The 19,327-nt window shown below is 38.0% G+C and overlaps 3 protein-coding genes and 2 long non-coding RNA genes across 8 annotated transcripts in view; 1 reads left to right on the top strand and 4 right to left on the bottom strand.

The window, feature by feature from the left end:
• Window positions 1–1,655: 1,655 nt before the first annotated feature.
• Window positions 1,656–3,374, top strand: LOC144075749 (uncharacterized). Of its 2 annotated transcripts, XR_013300623.1 has the most exons (5): window positions 1,656–1,731; window positions 2,573–2,650; window positions 2,745–2,849; window positions 2,966–3,002; window positions 3,305–3,374. It is a non-coding gene; the product is annotated as an uncharacterized LOC144075749 (long non-coding RNA). The 2 variants fall into 2 exon arrangements; XR_013300622.1 differs by lacking the exon at window positions 3,305–3,374 and having other exon boundaries at window positions 2,966–3,150.
• Window positions 3,375–3,416: 42 nt separating this feature from the next.
• Window positions 3,417–6,086, bottom strand: LOC144075750 (uncharacterized). Of its 3 annotated transcripts, none has more exons than XR_013300625.1 (5): window positions 5,949–6,086; window positions 5,658–5,756; window positions 4,388–4,484; window positions 4,160–4,293; window positions 3,417–3,520 (listed from the first exon to the last, which is right to left on the bottom strand). It is a non-coding gene; the product is annotated as an uncharacterized LOC144075750 (long non-coding RNA). The 3 variants fall into 3 exon arrangements; XR_013300626.1 differs by having other exon boundaries at window positions 4,209–4,293; XR_013300624.1 differs by lacking the exon at window positions 3,417–3,520 and having other exon boundaries at window positions 4,090–4,293.
• Window positions 6,087–6,591: 505 nt separating this feature from the next.
• Window positions 6,592–8,125, bottom strand: LOC144076100 (uncharacterized). Its single transcript, XM_077603673.1, has 3 exons — window positions 7,543–8,125; window positions 7,118–7,456; window positions 6,592–6,920 (listed from the first exon to the last, which is right to left on the bottom strand). Exons 1-3 carry the CDS (start codon window positions 7,554–7,556, stop codon window positions 6,839–6,841), a joined length of 435 nt encoding a protein of 144 aa, XP_077459799.1. The 5' UTR covers window positions 7,557–8,125; the 3' UTR covers window positions 6,592–6,838.
• A 152-nt stretch (window positions 8,126–8,277) lies between these two features.
• Window positions 8,278–13,868, bottom strand: ube2j2 (ubiquitin-conjugating enzyme E2, J2 (UBC6 homolog, yeast)). Its single transcript, XM_077603671.1, has 7 exons — window positions 13,690–13,868; window positions 12,716–12,846; window positions 10,843–10,883; window positions 10,096–10,198; window positions 9,848–9,986; window positions 9,475–9,555; window positions 8,278–9,390 (listed from the first exon to the last, which is right to left on the bottom strand). The coding sequence occupies exons 2-7, from the start codon at window positions 12,844–12,846 to the stop codon at window positions 9,100–9,102; spliced, it is 786 nt and encodes a 261-aa protein (XP_077459797.1). The 5' UTR covers window positions 13,690–13,868; the 3' UTR covers window positions 8,278–9,099.
• A 518-nt stretch (window positions 13,869–14,386) lies between these two features.
• acap3b (ArfGAP with coiled-coil, ankyrin repeat and PH domains 3b) overlaps window positions 14,387–19,327 on the bottom strand; it is a 42,876-nt gene continuing 37,935 nt past the window's right edge. The window contains exons 25-26 of the mRNA XM_077603674.1: window positions 16,959–17,005; window positions 14,387–15,637 (exon numbers count right to left, since the gene is read on the bottom strand). Coding sequence (XP_077459800.1) covers window positions 15,569–15,637; window positions 16,959–17,005 — 116 coding nt within the window. The 3' untranslated portion in view covers window positions 14,387–15,568. The remainder of the gene's footprint in view (window positions 15,638–16,958; window positions 17,006–19,327) is intronic.

Here is a 19,327-nt window from a genome sequence, read left to right as displayed (position 1 = left end):
TGCTGTTATTAGCGCAGTACAAGATACAATTTGAGGTTCCTCGAACATTCTCGAAAGTGAAACAATATTTGAAATAGAAATATGATTATAATCACGGAAGGAGCGTCAAATACCGGGCGCACAACGTTTAGCCTTGGCACGTGTCATCTTTATATCTTCTTAGGAACATATCGCAGTATAATATGTCGGATAGCCTTGTAAATATGACTTATTGAGGTAATAATGTGAATGAAACTGATAAGTTACAGCCACTTACTGTTGTCATAGGTGTAAAAAAGTGTTGACAGGAAAAAAGGAAACAATGCCTGTAAATGTTTAAAAGAAAGATGTTTTTATTTTTTTTCCAAAGTACCACGTGTAAATTGTGTGTGGGTGTGTTTTTGATCGTTAAACTTCAGTGAAATGATTACAGATAAGTATTATTGCTTTCTTACGAATTGATAAACATTCCGTGCAGTGGCGTCAACAAGCCTCATTTAGGGGGTTTTCAGCCACCTAAAAAAACTATTTTATTTGTTCAAAAAATGACCGTGTGTTGTAGAGCTTTTTTTGTGAAAAAAAGAATCATGTATAGTAGGGCTTTTTACGTGGAAAGAAAACGTGTAGTAAGGCTATTTTTTATTGAAAAATAGTAGACCATGAATACTAAAGCTTTTATTTGTTAAAAGAAAGCAAAACCTTTATTATTTCAAAAACTGACCAAGTATATAGTCCGTTTTTGAGTGAAAAAAAGACCATGTATAGATAGTAATGCTAGTTTCTTTAAAAAAGTACTTTTATTGCAAGGCTTTTGTTTGTTAAAACAAGGAAGGCTTTTTTTGCTTAAAAATGACCATGTAAAGTAAGGCTTTAAAAAAAGACGATGTATAGTAAGGCTTTTTTTGCTTTAAAAAAATGACCATGTAAAGTAAGGCTTTTTTTTCTTTTAAAAAATGACCATGTATATAGTAAGGCTTAAAAAAAAGACCATGTATAGCAAGGCTTTTTTACTTTTAAAAAAAGACCATGTATAGTAAGGCTTTTTTCCTTTAAAAAAAGACAATGTATAGTAAGGCTTTTTTCCTTTAAAAATGACCATGTATCGCAAGGCTTTTTTAAATGACCATGTATAGTAAGGCTTTTAAAAAATAGACCATGTGCAGTAAGGCTTTTTGTCTTTAAAATAAGATGATGTATAGTAAGGCTTTTTTTAATTGAAAAATATTACCAGTAGAGTACTAAAGCTTTATTTGTTAAAAAGAAAGACCATGTATAGCAATGCTTTTTTACTTAAAAAAATGACCATCTATAGAAAGGTTTTTTTTTTTCTTTAAAAATGACCATGTATAGTAAGGCTTAAAAAAAATTACCATGTATAGTAAGGCTTTTTTTCTTTAAAAATAATTGACCATGTATATATATAAGGAGGCTTTTAAAAAAATACCACGTATAGTAAGGCTTTTTTGCTTTAAAAAAAAATGACCATGTATAGCAGGGCAGACACATACTGTTTTATAGCATCAAGACCACAAAAATCACGACTAATTACGTCATCTTCAAAACATAGATAGACATTGAGTTGGGAGTACAAACCACCTTGTGGAGCACGGTAAGCAAGCCACCATCTTTTCCACATTCAATATGGTAGAAAAATATGGGCGTGGTTACGCACCTGCGTAAATTACGCACATGCGCAGAATCTCGCCCTTTGGGGACAGCCTTTTCATGCTGTTGGACGACGAGCACAACGAGGTAAGGCGTCGTACGGCAAATTACTGGCCTAAGTGCATTTTTATCACGCTACCGGGAGATTTGTTAGGAATCAATTGAGCCTAAAACGCCAACAAATCTGTTAGTTTAATGCCAGGGTGAACACACCGTCGACGAATTAAGTTTGGGCCCCTTTCCCCAGCTACAGTGTGCCGCCTGTGGCTAGTTAGCATTAGCATCACGACGACGCTCCCCATTTGATTTAAAAATGTTGCCCGTTTTCTCTCCATTATTGATTCGTGCAGTCGTGTGTCTTTTTAATTTAATTCACACAAAGGTGAGACATCAACGCACAGTTTGTTGGGTAAATGCTCACTCTAAAATGACATCCATAGGCTCGACTTAGTTCCTGATGTGTTGTTGTAATAATAGTTTTCACTGCGAGTGTTAAACGCCTGTTTCCAATTTGTTATTGTTCTGTTTTCACCCCAAAAAATATTGATAGTGATACAAAAATAGTTAAGCCAACTTTCTCCTAGTTGTTCACCTCAGTCTGTATATTTAATACAATGATTCAGTTACTGCAATTCAGAATGCCTTGTGGACTGAGACGACGTCACAAGGCAACTCCTTGCAAGTTGTAAGCAGATATGTTGAAAGATGTTTTCCTATTTTAATTAAATATTACTAATAATGATTTAAAAGGTTTGAATCATTATTCTAACATCTGCAAATAGCAAAATAACTCGGAGCACTTGCTAACTTATTTTCATTCATTCTTTATCTTGATCGTTAATTAAATTTCTTGTAAGATTTCTCTTTCCTGTAGTAATTGTTTTGCAATTCCCAAATAACGTGGTTAAATGAAGTTTTCCCTGTTTAGCATGAAGATGGAGCTCTTCCTGCCTGTCCACAACACACAGCCTTGAGGTTACAGGAGAGCAGACTGGGCCAGATCAAGGTAAAATTAGTTCCAAAAAAGAAACCTAAGCCTTTCTTTTGAGTCTGCAGTCTCTATATATGATAACTTTTGCAATTTTTTTTGAACACATCAGGCCTGCGTCTAGACTCTGGGGTGTGTCCAAGTGATCTTCCTTGCTTGACGATGTGGCATCTCTAAATTCTGCACTTTGGTTAAAATGCTGGCAGGCTTCTGAGAGGTAAATGTATTTGTTTATTGTAGAGTATTCATCCAAATTTAAAGCTTAATCACATCTATTTTATTTCCATGGTGAGATTTCACTGACTAAAGTTGCAATTTACCCCCCTCTTATAGGTAGAGTTCTCTGGCTCATGGTGGCCAGACCCCTAAGGTAAGGTGGATCTTTATTTTCTTAAAGATTTAAGCCAACAAATAAAGGAGATTTGAGCAGCAATTGTCTTTTTTAAAACACTTGGTGAAAAAAGACCTAAAAGCCTTTCATGGGTCTTTTTTTTTATTTGTATTTCCTAAGTATTTTGTTGAAAAATTATTCTAAGTGTAAAATTCTGGTTTCAGCTGCAAGTTTTTTCTATGATTTTTTACTAAGTGTTTAGAATAACATGTTTTCAAAATATTTCCAAAGTGTAAATCTTATTCAAGGTGCATACTATCAGATTTTTACAATGTTTGCAGGTGGAGAAAAGACAATCAACACTTGGATGTGATGCAAATGTTTTCCTGTTAATAAAACTTTGAATTGTCATGGTTGTACTATTCATTTACCCAGCAAAAGAATACAAACATGTTTTCATTTCAAGCATCTTTATTTTCCACAACAATTAGGGCTTTTAAATAGGTCATGTAGGTCATCCAGCAATTAAGTGGAGCAGTGCAATCATCAGTTCAAATCTGGAAGAAAAAAAACAAATTAGTTAGATATTTTCTGTCATCAAAAGGGACATTTACCTGTAAGGTCCTTCCAATAATGCTACTAGAGTGCCATCTCTCCTTTCCTCAGTCAGCACACCTTCATCCTGCAGCAAATGGCATGTTACATTAAACCCACATTAGGATAAAGAAATGGTTACAAGACATACCCCTTTGACCACTGCAGAGGCAGAGAGACTCAAAAATAAGAGTCTTAACAGATCTCCAATTCCAGTCCTCAAGGGCCCCTATCCAGTATATTTTCCATGTATTCCAACACACCAAAATCAAATGATCATGATTAACCTCCTGGACAGCTTACTGATGAGTTGATCATTTGATTCAGATGTGGTGGGAGATATGGAAAAGATACTTGACAGGAGCCCTTGAGGAATGGAATTGGAGATCTGTTAAGACTTATTTTTGAGACTCTCTGCCTCTGCAGTGGTCAAAGGGGTAGGTCTTGTAACCATTTTTTATCCTAATGTGGGTTTAACATAACTTGCCATTTGCTGCAGGATGAAGGCATGCTGACTGAGGAAAGGAGAGATGGCACTTTAGTAGCATTATTGGAAGGACCTTCCAGGTAAATGTCCCTTTTGATGACAGAAAATATCTAACCAATTGTTTTTTGTTGAGTTGGAGACCGCTGCTCTACAACAACAAGTACCAGTGGGGGGATGTTGGTGTCAAAGACTGCCACCCTCCGATGTCACCCTTTTCTTTAGCGTTGATTTGGTAAACTTGGGTGGACCCTGAAGAGAAGCAAGATACAAAAGGTGTAGGTTTAGTAAGCATGAGATGAAAATAAGAAATAAAATAACCTGAAACACTTGGGTTGGGTCCTACCTCAACCACAACTTCTGCCTTGACTTAAGTCTTCGTTGATTTTGACAGCTTTCACCTGCTTTGTCACCTCTTCCACCACCTCGGTGGCTTTAAGCCTCTACAAAACATGACAGCACGATTATGTAATTGCTTATTTAACCATTTTGATGCACAAACGACCCACATTTATTTCCCATGTTATTTCATCCTGGATGCATTTTTCAGTCAAGCATAAAAATAAACATCCAAAAAAGTCATCATTGATTCCATTCTTCATGCCAAACACTGGCGGATATGATTGTTTTACTATATGTTTAAACTTGAGTCAAAAATGACCCCTGCAATATTCTTGAATGAATTTCCACTTGAGTTTTTTCTAAACTACATTTCAAACTAAAAATGAAAAGGTCAAGCCCTGAGGTTTTGTTTTAGGAAAGAGAAGGGACTAACAACCCCAGGGTAATATATATATATAATGATACTTTCAAATTTTGAATGAAAACACACTAACTGATCTAGTGTTGATTTTTAATAGCAAGAACCTGTGTGGATAACTCACATCCACACGAGTACCATCAGTGGAGGTGTAAGGAATAAATAGTACACTTTAAGAAATATATATATATACTAACAATATATTAATTTTTTAACTTTTTGTGAGTAGTGTACATATATATATATACATACACTAAGAAATATATATGTATATACTAACAATATATTAATTTTTTAACTTTTTGTGAGTAGTGTACACATATATACATACATACATATATATATATATATATATATATATATATATATATATATATATATGAACACTACTCACAAAAAGTTAAAAAATTAATATATTGTTAGTATATATATATATTTCTTAAAGTGTATATATATAAAGTTACACTACTCACAAAAAGTTAAAAAATTAATATATTGTTAGTATATATGTATATTTCTTAAAGTGTATGTATATATATATATATATATATATATATATATATGTACACTACTCACAAAACGTTAAAAAATTAATATATTGTTAGTGTATATATATATATATTTCTTAAAGTGTACTATTTATTCCTTACACCTCCACTGATGGTACTCGTGTGGGTGTGAGTTATCCACACAGGTTCTTGCTATTAAAAATCAACACTAGATCAGTTAGAGTGTTTGCATTCAAAATTTGAAAGTATCATAATGAAAAACAAGCTAATTGAGAAAAGCATTGAACGTTGACATTTAATTATTACACAGAGACAATATAATCTAGTATTTAAAAAAAACCACTCACTACTGACAAACAGCTCGTTATGGCGTCGACAAGCTACTCCTTTGTGGTCGTTTAGACCACATTCTTGATGTTTCCCAGCAGTCTGCGCACGTTGAGGAACTGAAACACACAATGGAAACATTTCTTTTTAAACATAAAGAGTTATAGGTAACGCAATGTAGCCCATTTGTTAGCAAACATTTTTCCGTGTCCATCCACATGGGGCTACATCACGCGAACGAAGCACGGTCGCGTCAAAAAGCACTCATAAAATGAAATCTGGGGCTTCGAAATCCCCAAATGACAACGTACCGAATGCGCTGCATTGTCCTGTGGGAGCTTTATCGGGTCTTTCTTCGGTAAATCGGCACTTCTGAGCTGCTTTGCAGTCGACTCCCAAACAGACTCCGGACTCATCCGCCATTTTAAATAATGGCGGCGATTTGCACTCTGACCTTGGCGATGACGTATCCCTCCCCTGCGAGAGGGCGAAATCTGATTGGTTAAAGCAACAGGTTTGTCTGTGAAGGCCTCCAGGACGATTCCTGACCCTGGCAACAAATAATAGCTGAAATGTGATTGGTTAAATGCTTAAATATGAAAACACACAGCAATGACAGGAAGCTGACAAACAATTTAGAATTATTTATTAAGTATTCATGGCCAAAATATAATTAACATCAGTCTGTGATTCAGATATTTTTTTTAGGCCAGCAGAGAAGGACTTGCCACCACTGGTATAGTAAGGCTTTTTTTCTTAAAAAAAAAAAAAGACCATGGATAGTGAGGTTTTATTTTCTTGAAAAATTGACCAGTATAGTACTAAAGCTTTTTTTTCACTAAAGAAAAAAAAGAGCCCATCACCTCTAGGGATACCTAAGCCTCCCCTATCCTCAGATGAGTAAAATATGTAGTGTATTCATAGTTTTTCTATCATTAATAAATAAAGCAGAAGTCACAATAATACAGTTTTATTGTAGTGCCATCAGGAAAAAGATTCATGAACTGGAAGAGAAATCCAAAACACGATTTTTCCTATTTATGGTGTAAATATACAGGTAAACAAAGACACCATGCTGAACAATTCTGACCACATGTTATTTGGCTCTTCAAAATCTATTTACAACATTAAACATGTGCAAAAATATATACAGGTTATATAAACACATTTCAAAATGGAACATCAAAAGACAATATAAGTGTCAGGAGGCTGGCAAACGTTGCTGATGCGCCGTGAACATTTTTAGGAATGCAGACTTGAGAACAGCATGATTGGAATCCAAGCTGAAGGGGAAAAAAGCAAAAAAAGTTAGTCATATTGTGACAAAATGAAACGCCTTTGGAAACGTATTCCTGAGTGGCGCTTATAGGGCACATTAGGACTAGTGATGTTTCATAAATTGCTTGTACGTTATGGTTATAAAACATTATAAAAAGTACTGGACCTTCAGTTAGATGTCAAAGCAATGGTCTCTACTTACAACGTTGGTCTCATGGGTTTCTTGTTCAGACCCCCGAGTGGGACCTCCTTTCTGTCCGTCCTCCTCTTCCTTTGCTCTTTCTCTGCCACCTGATTCCAGATCTCGGCGTTGACCCACAAGGTCTGAGGCAGGGTCTGGGTGGCCGCAGTGCAGGTGATCCAACGGCAGAGAGGACAGGAGATGGTCCGGATCACGCCGTCCACGTTGGCCAGTTTGTCTAGGCAAGGTACGCAGAAGGTATGACCGCAGTGCAGCAGGCGCGGGGTCCGATGAGTGTGCGAGTACTCGTAGCAGCACACCACGCACTCTAAATCTTCATTTGGCCCCGCGTCGAGACACCTTGGGAAACAAGACAGATCTCATTCAATACATTTAATCACTTAAAAGCCACTCACCTATGAGAGAGAGTATCTTTTTAAGCTTACTTGGTATTGTCCATGTTACCGCTGAACTGTCTGAGGTGCGTTCTGAGTGCTGCAGTCGCACACGCGACTTTAACAGACCTGCCTGCTCACGTCACGTGACACAACGTCAGCACACTTCCAGGGAATACTCCTCAGCGGAAAAAGAAGTCCCTTGAAGAATGCTGTTCAGCCAGCAGAGAAAATGAATAACCTCCTCCTGCTTTATCTAATCAAGAATTTTGCTTGCATGTGCTTCCTGAGAACTTTGGTTACCATTTCCATTGTTACATTTTTCATTACTGTGTTTTCCAATGATCATCATGATAATCATTTAACTTATTGCCTAAATATATTGTATGGATAGGCCATCTGATACCGTACTCATGCGACTTGTACTGTTCTGACCTAAGGCACATTTCAACATCTTTACTAGTAATCAGTTTTTATTCTTTCTATTGTGTTGCAATTGGCAGAAAGAATAATTTTAAACGCCTTCCTCTGAATTGAAGGGAAACTTCAACGGCAACAAAATTGGGAACCAGTCCCAGAAATCCCTATTGTTATTGAAAATGGAAAAAAAAAGGTGCAGTATAAATTGCATTCTTCTTTATATGCCAAAAAAAATACCGTGGTGACGCACGTTTACCTGTTAATGAATACAAGTACAAGGTGGCCGGCAGTCTTATTGATTTGGCTTCCCTCTAAAAAGAGGAAGTGAAGCGTGAAGGTTGTTAGGCCATACGATAACAAGCACAGTCCATTTAGATTTGTTTATTTCTGAAGTGTCGGTGCTGAAAAAAAGAAGTCCACTAGCTTCACTAATAAACGCGATGCACAAATGTACAATGGTGGACACTTTATCGTGTTGTCCGGCTACGCACTCCAAGGCTTCGTCTATAAATTAAAACGATTGATCTGAAAGAAAATACACATTTTGAAGAAAATGTTGATTCTCCTCCCGCGTCTACAAATTGGGCGCGGGCAGAGCGATGCTAAAGTGGTCAGCTAAAGCATTTCCCAACGGCGCTGGTCCCGACTGGCGACATATTGGGCTCATGGGTTGACTGGAGAACGCTGGGGTGTGCGCCCCAACGGCTCGCTGGAATTTCATATGAAGACTTTCCTTTAGTGCTTCAGGTAAACATATTTTAGGTAGAAATTTATCATCGGTGGGATTAAAAACAGCAACAAAAAAAGTCGAGACAATTCTGACGGAAATACAAACAGCATAAGAGAAGGTAGACAGTTGATTGTTGTTTGCCTCTGTAGATCTTTTCGAACAAAGATGGTGGCGTTGGTCCCCTCCCTTTTTTGTGTAAACTCTATGCCAGCAGAAACGAATAAAAGCAATAACTGTTCCGGAAGAAATGTCGTTTTAACCGAGGAGGAAGGAAAAGTGTTTTTTGGAGACGTCAGTGCGCAGAAGCGACTGGAGTCCACAACCCATGAGCCGCGTTTGATTCCGCCACCGATCCCTCCCCCCCTATAGTCCGGGTCGTACTGTTTTCGGTTCGTGCGGAGCCCGTGGCGGTCTCGAGACCATACGTCCCTGTCCTCCCCCTGACGTTTGTCCGGCTCTCAATCCTGCGCTATGCTCCTCAGCACGTACTTGACCGTGTAGGCAAAGGCGGCGAAGCCCACGATCACAAACAGGTTGGCTAGAGCGCCACCTAGAAGTCCGTGGTTGCGATTGGCTTGCTGCAGGCCCTGGGCGGGGTTGCCGCCTCCCAGGGGGACGGGACCCCCGTTAAGGGCGGGGAGGCCGTAGTGGACCTGTTGGGGGTCGCCGTCGGGGACCACGTCAGGTAAGGGAAGGGGCTGTGTGCGTGCGTTTAACTCCTCCTGTGCTTTCTGCTTTTGCTTAATTTCCTGTTTGACGGCAGACAAAACACAATTCAGACCAATAGGAAAGCGGAGCTCAGGGCCAGAAAAAGAACAAAGAAGATTTCTCACTTCCACAACATCGGGGAAGAGTTCGCAGAAGATTTTGTCCTTGAGGTTGAAGGCGAGGCTCTGGGCAGACAGTTGTCTTTTCTGGGGAGGAGGGGGGGAGGGGCACAGCCTTTACATGCTGACCTTGACTTAGAAGTTAACTTTGCGCACTGACCAATCTTGGAATCCAGTTTTCTTGTACATTATTAAATCAACATTCCCATTGAAATGCCATTCAACTGTTCAGGCATCCTCCCCCAAAATTGCAGACGCACCCACACACACGGAACGGATAGGACGTCTAACGGCATCAGTTGAAGTCCACATGTTAATATGGAACAACAACGGTGGACTTCATCAGGCTCTTTTTGTCACACACAGGAGTTGAGCTCACCGTATGGTCTGAGGTCTCGATGCTGCCAAGGGTGGGGCCCTTCTCCACCATGAAGCTGAGCAAACCTGTGAGGATGGTGGACACCGACCACGCCGGGTTCCACGTGTCAGGGTGGAAGTCCGTGATAGATAAACACAGCCTGTGGGGGAAGAGCATGCATCGTAAAGGCACAGCATTAAAAAAAACAAAAACAAAAACACCACTGTAAGAAAATAACCCCTGCCAAACAAAGAAAAGGATCTTCTTACCTTATGTTACATTTAAATCTGCCGTTGGGTGTTATCATGTAGATACTGGGTGGTTTAAAAGGGAATTCCCGAGGAAATATGAGCTTTCCGTGATAGTAACCCCCTACAAGAAACAAACAAGGATAGGAAAAGAATAATGATTTGGCTGAACAACATGGGAAAAGTATTTAAAAAAAAAAAACACTTCTGACCTTTTAGAAAAAAAATGGCTGTAAAAAGGTCGATTCTAAGACAGCGGTTGACAAGGTATGGTGTGAGAACCAACAGTGTTATTTGCGCTTCCTCTAGAAAGATTTAGCGAAGAAATAAATGTTCAAAAACCCAATTAAAAAAAAAAAACGGATTAAATTTTATATTCAACGACAATAGATTTACAGTTGATTATTTAGAACGATTTTTCCCCTTAAGGTTCATCTCCTTTTCCATTTCGTTTCACTTTCGTCTTTCTGTAAGTCAAAAGCTTCCTCTGAAAATACGTGTTAACACACGTCCTGATTCTGCCTAGTCTAATCGGAGTGGATTCCTTGGAAGCCGTAGATCCAGTTCACCTGCCAAAAACCAGTTGATGTATCATTATCCGTTTTTGGTCAAACCGCAAAATCCTTTGGGGTGTGTTGCGCCATCAAACTAGTAGTAGTAATTGTGGCAGCTGTGACTGAGAAGAACCATTTATTTTATGCTTGCCCAACAACCACAACCAAGAGACTACAAATCGACTTGACAGAAGTGTTCTGAGCAGGTTTATACCTTCGTAAGGTGTCTTTTCAGGACCTCTCACAACGTAGTGCCTGCAAGTGAAAACAAAGCATTATTTATAACATAAAATTGCTCATGTTTTGTCACATTTGAAGACAGACAAGATTTGCCCATTCACCATCTGTGTGAGCTCACTTGGACATCATATACTTGAGGCAAGTCTTAACATGAAAATAATTTAAGTTTAATGCAACTTTAGTCTGACCTTCCGACTTTAATACAAGTTATAGAGACCAACAAGGTGGATGTTCAACTCAAATCTTTTTTTTTTCTTTTTCCTTTCCTATTTTTCCCCTTTGCCCAGGGCTATGCACATGTGCATTTAGGACAGTAACGCAGTCACGTTCCAATCCTTGAAAAGAATTGTAAATAATTGAGTGGCAGATGATAAGAGGAAAGAGGTGTGCCACAACCAAAGATTACAACTGGAAAAAAGAAACAATTATTCTATATTACACTGACGCATCAGTTTTCCTTGGGTCACAGTGTTTTCCATACAAACACACACACGCTCCTGCTCGTACCAGCAAGGAAAATTTGTTTTAAGACACTGTGTTGTGTAATACTGCTGTGCAAGATGAAAAGTATATTGTGCAATACAGTGGTACCTCGAGATACGAGCTTAATTTGTTCCGGGACTGAACTCATATGTCGATCTTCTCGTAACTCGAGCGAACGTTTCCCATTGAAATGAAATAAAAACAAATTAATTCGTTCCAACCCTCTGAAAAAACACCAAAAACAGGATATTGGATTGGAAAAAATGTTTTATTTCTTCTAATTCGCCATCTATTAACAAAGTAACACATAACTAGTGGTTTAATATTACTAAAATTATACGGATTTCGAAGGGGGAGAGAAAGAGAGAGACGGACAGAGAGAGGGGGTGGAAGGGGGCGCTTTTTGCACGGCAACACGCTCGTTTCATAACATAAACAAATTTAAATGAACTTGGATTACAATGCAGACACTCAAAAATAATTTTAATCTAACCTTACACTAAACTTAATTCTAATTTTGTATTAAAGTTTGATACATTTCTTCTCCTGGGTTGGCTCTATTTGCCCCGCCTCCAACCTGACATTCACTATCGATGGGCTGTTTGCTTTTGTATTCCCTTCAAAATATTCTGAAAATGATGCACACAAATGTCCTCACAATAGGATAACGCACGACCACTTGCCAACAAGAAGTAATATATGCTCCTCATATTAGCGATACTGACGGGGGGGGGAAATGCAATGCTCCGCCTAGTGCTCGTAGATATCTGTTATACACGAAAGAGATGCGGCAAAAAAGACAGTCCGCTAAAATAATAATAATCGGACATAGGCCCTGTTGTCATCATCAACAACAAAAAGCCTACTTGTCATCACACCCAGAAACTGCGTATGACGAAATTGGTGGTGCTTCTCCATAAACTGCGTTTACTCGGCAAAAGACCTAAATAAGTGATAGTTACGGACTTGTAATTTGGCATTTTGCTGTTATGGATGCAGGTCACTTACCTCTTCACTGTATCTAGAGATAATTATTTGCTCAAAATTTTACTCGTATCTCGAAATACTCGTTTGTTGGGGTACCACTGTATTACCCTCTTTTCTAGAGCAACGTGTAGAGATGAACAAAAAAACTTGGGGCAACATGTAACAAAAAAAAAGGTGGTTTGGCTCAAAAACATTTTTTTCTATGGAAATAATAGTAGCAAAAACAAAAGTTTCGTTGGTGTGAGAAAGAGTACACTAGCCTGCATTTTTTTTTTCATTTTCATGCCAAGACTTCATCCGGTATGTGAAATTTTAATGGTTTAAATAATATTAGTATCATTGAAAAAGTAGAGTTTGTTGTTAGGAGGGGAGTGTACCATTCTAGAATGTTGGAGGGGAGAGGCTCAGCACAGATGTAAGGCACAGGGTCTTTCTTTATCCGGAGGTAATCCTGCTTAAGTCGTTGAGTAGCTGTGGTTGGAGCTCTCTTCTTCCCGTTGTTGTTCATCTGTTGGTGTAAAAAGAATTGTCATGATGTAAATGAACAAATAAAACAAACATGCTCTGTTTCAATTTAAGAGTAAATGGCCAAACGAGTAGCTACCCGCAATGATCCTGGCAAATGACAAGCACAAACCTTTTATTCATCATGATTTAATTGTGATATTTGCCACATTCTGCCCGCTAATGTCTGCATATGAGCATCTTTATTTCAGATTTTGTTTTAAATTAAAAAAAAAAGAACCGTTTGCCTAGAAAATGAAGGATCACCAACGATCATGACAAATGTTGTTGAATAAAACGATACTACCTGAAATCAGGTGGACACAATGAAAAAATGTTAACACAACGATGTGCTTGATGAAATTAAACATGAATAAGGATCAATCATTCTTGACGTGTTGAGTCGCGCAACTTGACAAGTTTTATGTTCCTCGTTAAACAGGTGGCGAAGAGGAAACCGGGAACCAAAGCAACATTCATATGTTCACATAACAAATAAGTATAACACTTTTTTAATCGTTGCGTCACTCGATACTCGTTACGATGACGTGCGATATCATTCAAGAAAGTGTCGAGGGGGTGCTGCGTAATCCAACATGAACTCTTAGCTAAAAGCCAGCCTGCTTTAATCGGCTCCAACGATCCCGTTAATCGACACCTCAAATAAACTATTATGGCTTGAAAACGATTAGACGAATTGCCGGTGTTTAAATGCTCATTAGCGACCAGAGGCTAACACAGGCCACAGCTACGTTTGGGTGGCAAATGCTAACAATCGTGGCGCTATAAACACCAGTTGGCTGTCAACTTGGATGGCTTTTGTCATCGTGTGTAAGGTTGAACATACCTCTCCACAGACCCCAGCAAAACGTGAAATCGGGTCTGGATACGAGTAAGGGCTTGAGTTTTAGAGGACAAATCTCAGATCAGTAGGGCGAAGAAGACGCGAACGTTAGCTTAAGCAGAAGCCAGGAACGAAAGCACACACTTCCGGATTTATTCTTCGTGGCGTGTGCGGAAATGCTCAAAACGTTCGTTAGCGCCCTCGTTTGGTGTAGCGGTGTATCGCTTCTATTTGACATTGTTGTGATAAATTTGAATTTTACATTTTGGTAATCTAAGCTAAATATGAGGAACTATTATATATCTAACTCACTAATTATCAGTACTAAAACGTTTAGTAATTAGTTTGATCATGCATTACCACTGAAGATGTTATTCGTCTATCTGCCTCAAGTGGATCCAATTGTTTACAGAATGAATGATAAAAATGTGACCTTGTCATGTTTATTACAGTGCCAATACAGCATGATTAGATGGGAATAAAGGCTTTCACTGTATACTCCTCGTTGTGTATTAATGTTTAGTCTGGTATACATTTGCAATACCTTTCTTGAAGAATGAAAATACATTCTATTGACAACTAGTATATAGTTTTTTTTCACTCTCACATTCATGAAGTATCAAGACTATTAAAAGGGTGGGGGAAAAAACAAATATCAATGACTTTATGTGTTGGTATTGTTCAACTAATTCTACATATATAATATATTGACATGATTTTATTATTATAAGTCTGCAATTTACAAATCATACACAACACATTAAAGCAAAAATAAGTAGTGCCCATGCCTATTTTTTGATTGTGCATTAACGACAACTGTGAGAAAAGCTAAGAAATGGGGCAATGGAAAAATGAGTCCGGAGGTGATAAATTGCAGTGGGTATCAGCATTTGACAGCATTGACAAGTCATCAATACAAAACTCCCGGCCCTTGTATAGTTGAAAAGGATATTGGTATGAATAAATATTTGTCAGGAGTTAAAATGCGTGCTGGACTCACGTGCCAGTTTTCATATCAGTCATCGGCGTGCATGTTATTCAGAGGGTAAACATTAGTAGGAAACCTGCAATCAAGTCTGAGGGCATGTCAAGAGCTATATATTAGACAAATGACATCATACATCATAAAAAGGCTTGATCGGAATTATAAATGAAATTCAAACTCAAATAATGGCTTATTAACTCTATAGAAGAGTACGTATTAGGTCTATTGATGGGAACAAAGGTTGTCAACATTCTGAGTTGAAGTCAATTTCGGATTTTAAAGACAGAATTCAAAATTTTAATTATTCCATTTTATTCTTAAGATTGTGAGTTTAAAGTCAGAATCTTGACCACCTTTTTTTCTTTAGTGGTCCGAACCCTCTCCCATATGACCCCTTGATTACTTCTTGTTGCAAAATAATCACATCCCAAAGCAGCCTTTAAAAAAAAACCATTTTAACCAAATATGTCTATTGTCACTAATTTGCATCATAATTCTGGCATTTAAAAAAAATCATTATTCATATTATTTTATAACTTTTTGAACTTGACTATCAGCCACTTGAAAGCAAAAAATACAGCTAAATCTCAATATTTAAAAAATGTTTGCATCAAGGAGTAAATAGTAATAGCACCAAAAATGAAATAAAATAACAATAAAAAGCAGGCTGACAAAACCCTTGAAAGCGCAATAGTAACATGCTTTGATCATTCCGACTTGGATACATTGAATTATCAGTATAGCAGACATTGGGAAATTTAAGCCTAGAAATGATGCATTTGTTTTTTTCAAGTTTTGATCACCCAATAAGAAGATGATGCTAATTGGCGTCTGAACCGTACGATGATGGGGTGGTGGAAGGTTTGTCGCAGCGACCGAACTGGAGACTCCTTCTCCTCAGCTTCTCGGGCTGGAGAGATGCGAGGAGAGAAAACTCGCGAAAGACTTCAACACGGGAGATGTCACCTGAAAGTCAAGGCGTTTACATCATTTGCCATCCAAAAATGTTAGGATTGCTCCATTACACACCATAAGCCCAGCAGCATGCGATTTGTTTTGAAGAGAAAATAAATAAAAGGCAACTCTACCACATGTAGCTATACTCCATACTGTAGTTTGAGTTTGGGAAAAAGAAAGAAAATGCATAGGAAGAGTGTGGGGAGCATCCTGTTTGGCATGTGGAACTGTGTTTTAATATGAACCATTCTGAAACTACTTAGTCATTTTGTCAGATATTCACTTACTTAGTTAAAAGATGAATAACATTTTTGTTGAATACAAAGCTATTACTGCATATTTTTGGGTGGAAACAAATAACCCTTTAGTTGAATATGAACCTATTATCGTAATTTTTTGGGTGTATAAATTAAAATAAGCGCATACACAAGTTTAGCAGTCTTGTGTAATTATTGAAAGTTATTTTATTTTCTTGCCTATCCCGTGATAAAGTTTGTAGACAACTAAGTGAAAATGGATGATTTCCCAGTGAAAAATTGATGGGCACACAAATGTACTGCGGTAGTGTGTTTTTTTTTAATGGGTGACTTACAATTGGAAAGTAAGAAGTGTATACTACGCTTTTGCGAGGGACTCAAACATGTGTATGCCAAACGACCTCTCATTAAATGCATGCCAATGCTTTAGCCGAGCCAATATTATGAAACACTCCCCTACCAAATTGTTAGCTGCACCATTGCACTATAATAAGATCCAATAAAAAAGTGTTTTGCAGTGAATGTTTAGAAAGGCACTGCTAGTGTGGTATTTATTTAAAAATATGTGACAAAACTTCCTTTTTTTGCAGTATGAAAGTTGCAATTTGAGTGCAAGTCCTAATTTGGTGTGGAACTTGGATCGTTTTACATTTTAGAATGTTCTAAGTTAACAATATATTCATTCTTAAAAAAAACAAAAGTCAATTGCATTGTATGAAAATACATTTTTCCTTAGCTTCAAAGCTATTATTGTCAAATAATTTTCCTTTAAATGTAAACTTGTGTACTATGCTGGAAAGACAGCCTCATCATCATTCTTTAAAAAAAATAATGATACACATGTTTAATGTAACTTGTATCGGATCTCATTAAAGTGTGTAGGTCTACTGAGAATTGGGTCTTGTGACTACATTATGGGAGTATGTGAGGCAAACATTTTGCAAATAGGCTAGCCAGCTCCAGTTGTTTCCCCCAGGCGCACCAAAAAAAGCCCTCAAACAAGCACCGGGATCAGAGCAAGAAAGATTCAGTGTCCCTCTACAGAAAAAGATGGCCCAGGATGCTTCACTCACTCTATCCCGTGGTAAGGATTTTAACCTTCTGCTGTCCTTGACAAACCCTGTGATAAGAGAAGCAATGACATGTCAGTTAATGTTTGTCAAGCTCTGCTGTGTTCCTTAGAATATAAAATGTTTAAAATATTCCTGGTAAATGCGTAAAATTTTTATAGTTTGTGTGAAAAAAACAAAACTGCTTGTGAGGTCATATGAATGTTTCACAAGTGGAGACACTGAATTATTCAAAGCGCACAGTACGGCTGCAGGCTTGAAACTGCGCCTTTTGAGATTGAACACAAACGTGAAATGGAATTTTAAAAAGAAGGCATTTAAAAAAGGCATGACTCAATGTTAAGAGTCTGTACAATGCTTTGAATAAGACAATGCTACTTGGAAAGTCAGATTGTGAAAACAACAGTCTCCCGACATTGAGAAATCATCGTGAGGTGTTGAATATAAACCAATTCTCGATCTTGCTCTAATGTTGAGAGAATGCAGAAGCTGAAAAAAAATGAGAGCAAAGAGAGTTAGTTCATGAAGAATTTCTCAGTTTATTGTACTTGTTTTTTTCCCCCTCAGTGCGTCTAAAGACATGGAATAACAGTTTCCCAGAAACCCATCTGTTGGACAGTCGGGCGTCTTTTGAAAGAGAATAAAAAGACAAACATGAAACAGATCAAAGCGTCACAATCAGTGATTAACGCTGAGAGGCAGGCATTGAGTTCAAATACACGTGTACTATATACAGCACCTTTTTACCACTCCTATGTCAACACACACAATGGACACAACATTGAATACTTCCTCGAAGGGGACTATGGCAACCCCTTAGACTGGTACTACTTGAAGTCTGTAACTATCACCATGTTGTTGGTTTTTTTGACCGTGTGAGCACACCAACAGTGTTTCTACCACTCTGTCACTTACTTCACAAAGCATAGTAAGACTACGCTGCATCTACTCAGTTGGAAGAGAACAAACCAAAAAGATCTCTATCCAAATCTGTGATATACAAGGTCAGACACTTTCCCTTCAAAAGTCTTTGGCAGAGGAAACTAAAACCACAAAAAAAGAGGAAATTACTGCTTGTGGAAAAGGATTTGGACTGTGATATCAGAAGTCATGATGGTGCATGCTTTTTCCACAGAACGGCACTGCACAATGTGATCAAAACTGTAGAAAAATATCGGAGCATGCGAGTAGCGGCAATCGTGTTGACTCGCCCACACGGCATGCAGAGAACACTTTCCGCCATTAGGCCTCGGAGCCTAGCGAGTGTGTAAACACGTAAGAAAATGTGCTCCATAATCTCACCGATACAGATATTGTAACACTGAAGAGTATTTACAAATAAATGCGGGCGTGCTTATATGGCCATGAAGTCATCTTTGTCCAGTTAAAAGGCAGTGAGCAGCACAATTGTTTCCTAGGGAAGTGTTATACCTAGAGGTATACAGTACACTTCTTTTTTTTTTTACTGCCACACCCAAAGCCAGGACTTATGTTTTATACTTTCATTCATTCCTTCCATAAACCAGAAAATCTCTTTCAATGCTGAATTATTCAATTCAAACGTAACGTAAGGCCTTTCCACGTTGCAAAAAGTGGACGAAAATGGATTTTACGACTGCTATTACGGAGATAGTGTCAAAACACTTTCCTTTCCGAGCAATATTTTAAGACTGAACTGACAATCAATAACGGAATGCAACAAACTGCATCAGTAAATGCATTGCACGGATCCTCTGTGAAGACAAATAAAATAGACAGACAGTGACAAACAACGACTTGAGGGCGGGGGACTGTACTAGAAAAAAAATAACATAAATATAATAAAGTTATAATACTGTAGACGGGAAAAGTGCAGGGTCTCAGCACACCAAAAAAAAGATGCATTGACCATTTCTTAATAACGTCAACCGCCTCTCGTTTGGGTCTCTTCTCTGCTACTACGCTCATTTAGTAAGACAGGGTTTAATTTTTAGGTCACATATTCACTGTTTTTATGTTCAAGCCAAAGCTATGTCTCATAGAAAAAGTGCTTTGCCGCCTTCTTGTGGCATTTATAGGCAATAAAGAAGTAGTAGCAGCAGCAGCAGCAGTAAATTGTATTTAAATTGCTAGCGTAGGAACAAAATTTTCCTATGGTTGCCATGGAGATGTACTCTAAAGAAGCTGTAGCTGAGGTTTCTGGTTTGGATGATGTGCTAATTGACCTCAAATCTTCTGAATTATTTCACTTCATTTGTCAAGTGAACAGAAGAAGGCAGGAAAAGCTCAGTTATTTTTTTTAAACGAATTGTGTTATTATGTAACTTGTTGACATCCTTTTACCTGAAGCGCATTCATTCAGTAAGCCTTCAAAGAAGGCCCGAATAGTAAAT

This window comes from Stigmatopora argus, chromosome 6 (genome assembly GCF_051989625.1).
Source record: "Stigmatopora argus isolate UIUO_Sarg chromosome 6, RoL_Sarg_1.0, whole genome shotgun sequence".
In the NCBI taxonomy this organism is placed as follows: domain Eukaryota; kingdom Metazoa; phylum Chordata; class Actinopteri; order Syngnathiformes; family Syngnathidae; genus Stigmatopora; species Stigmatopora argus.
Note: the sequence above shows the minus strand (reverse complement) of the source record. Positions and strands in the feature narration are given on the sequence as shown.

Excerpts from the sequence above, each read along its gene's own strand:
- LOC144076100 (XM_077603673.1), bottom strand. Across the intron at positions 6,921-7,117 it reads AAACCCATGAGACCAACGTT|CTTGGATTCCAATCATGCTG; the intron begins GTAAGTAGAGAC and ends TTTCCCCTTCAG.
- ube2j2 (XM_077603671.1), bottom strand. The coding sequence starts at position 12,846 with ATGAACAACAACGGGAAGAAGAGAGCTCCAACCACAGCTACTCAACGA. Across the intron at positions 10,199-10,842 it reads TGAAAAGACACCTTACGAAG|GGGGTTACTATCACGGAAAG; the intron begins GTATAAACCTGC and ends TGTTTCTTGTAG. Across the intron at positions 9,987-10,095 it reads AGATTTAAATGTAACATAAG|GCTGTGTTTATCTATCACGG; the intron begins GTAAGAAGATCC and ends CTTCCCCCACAG.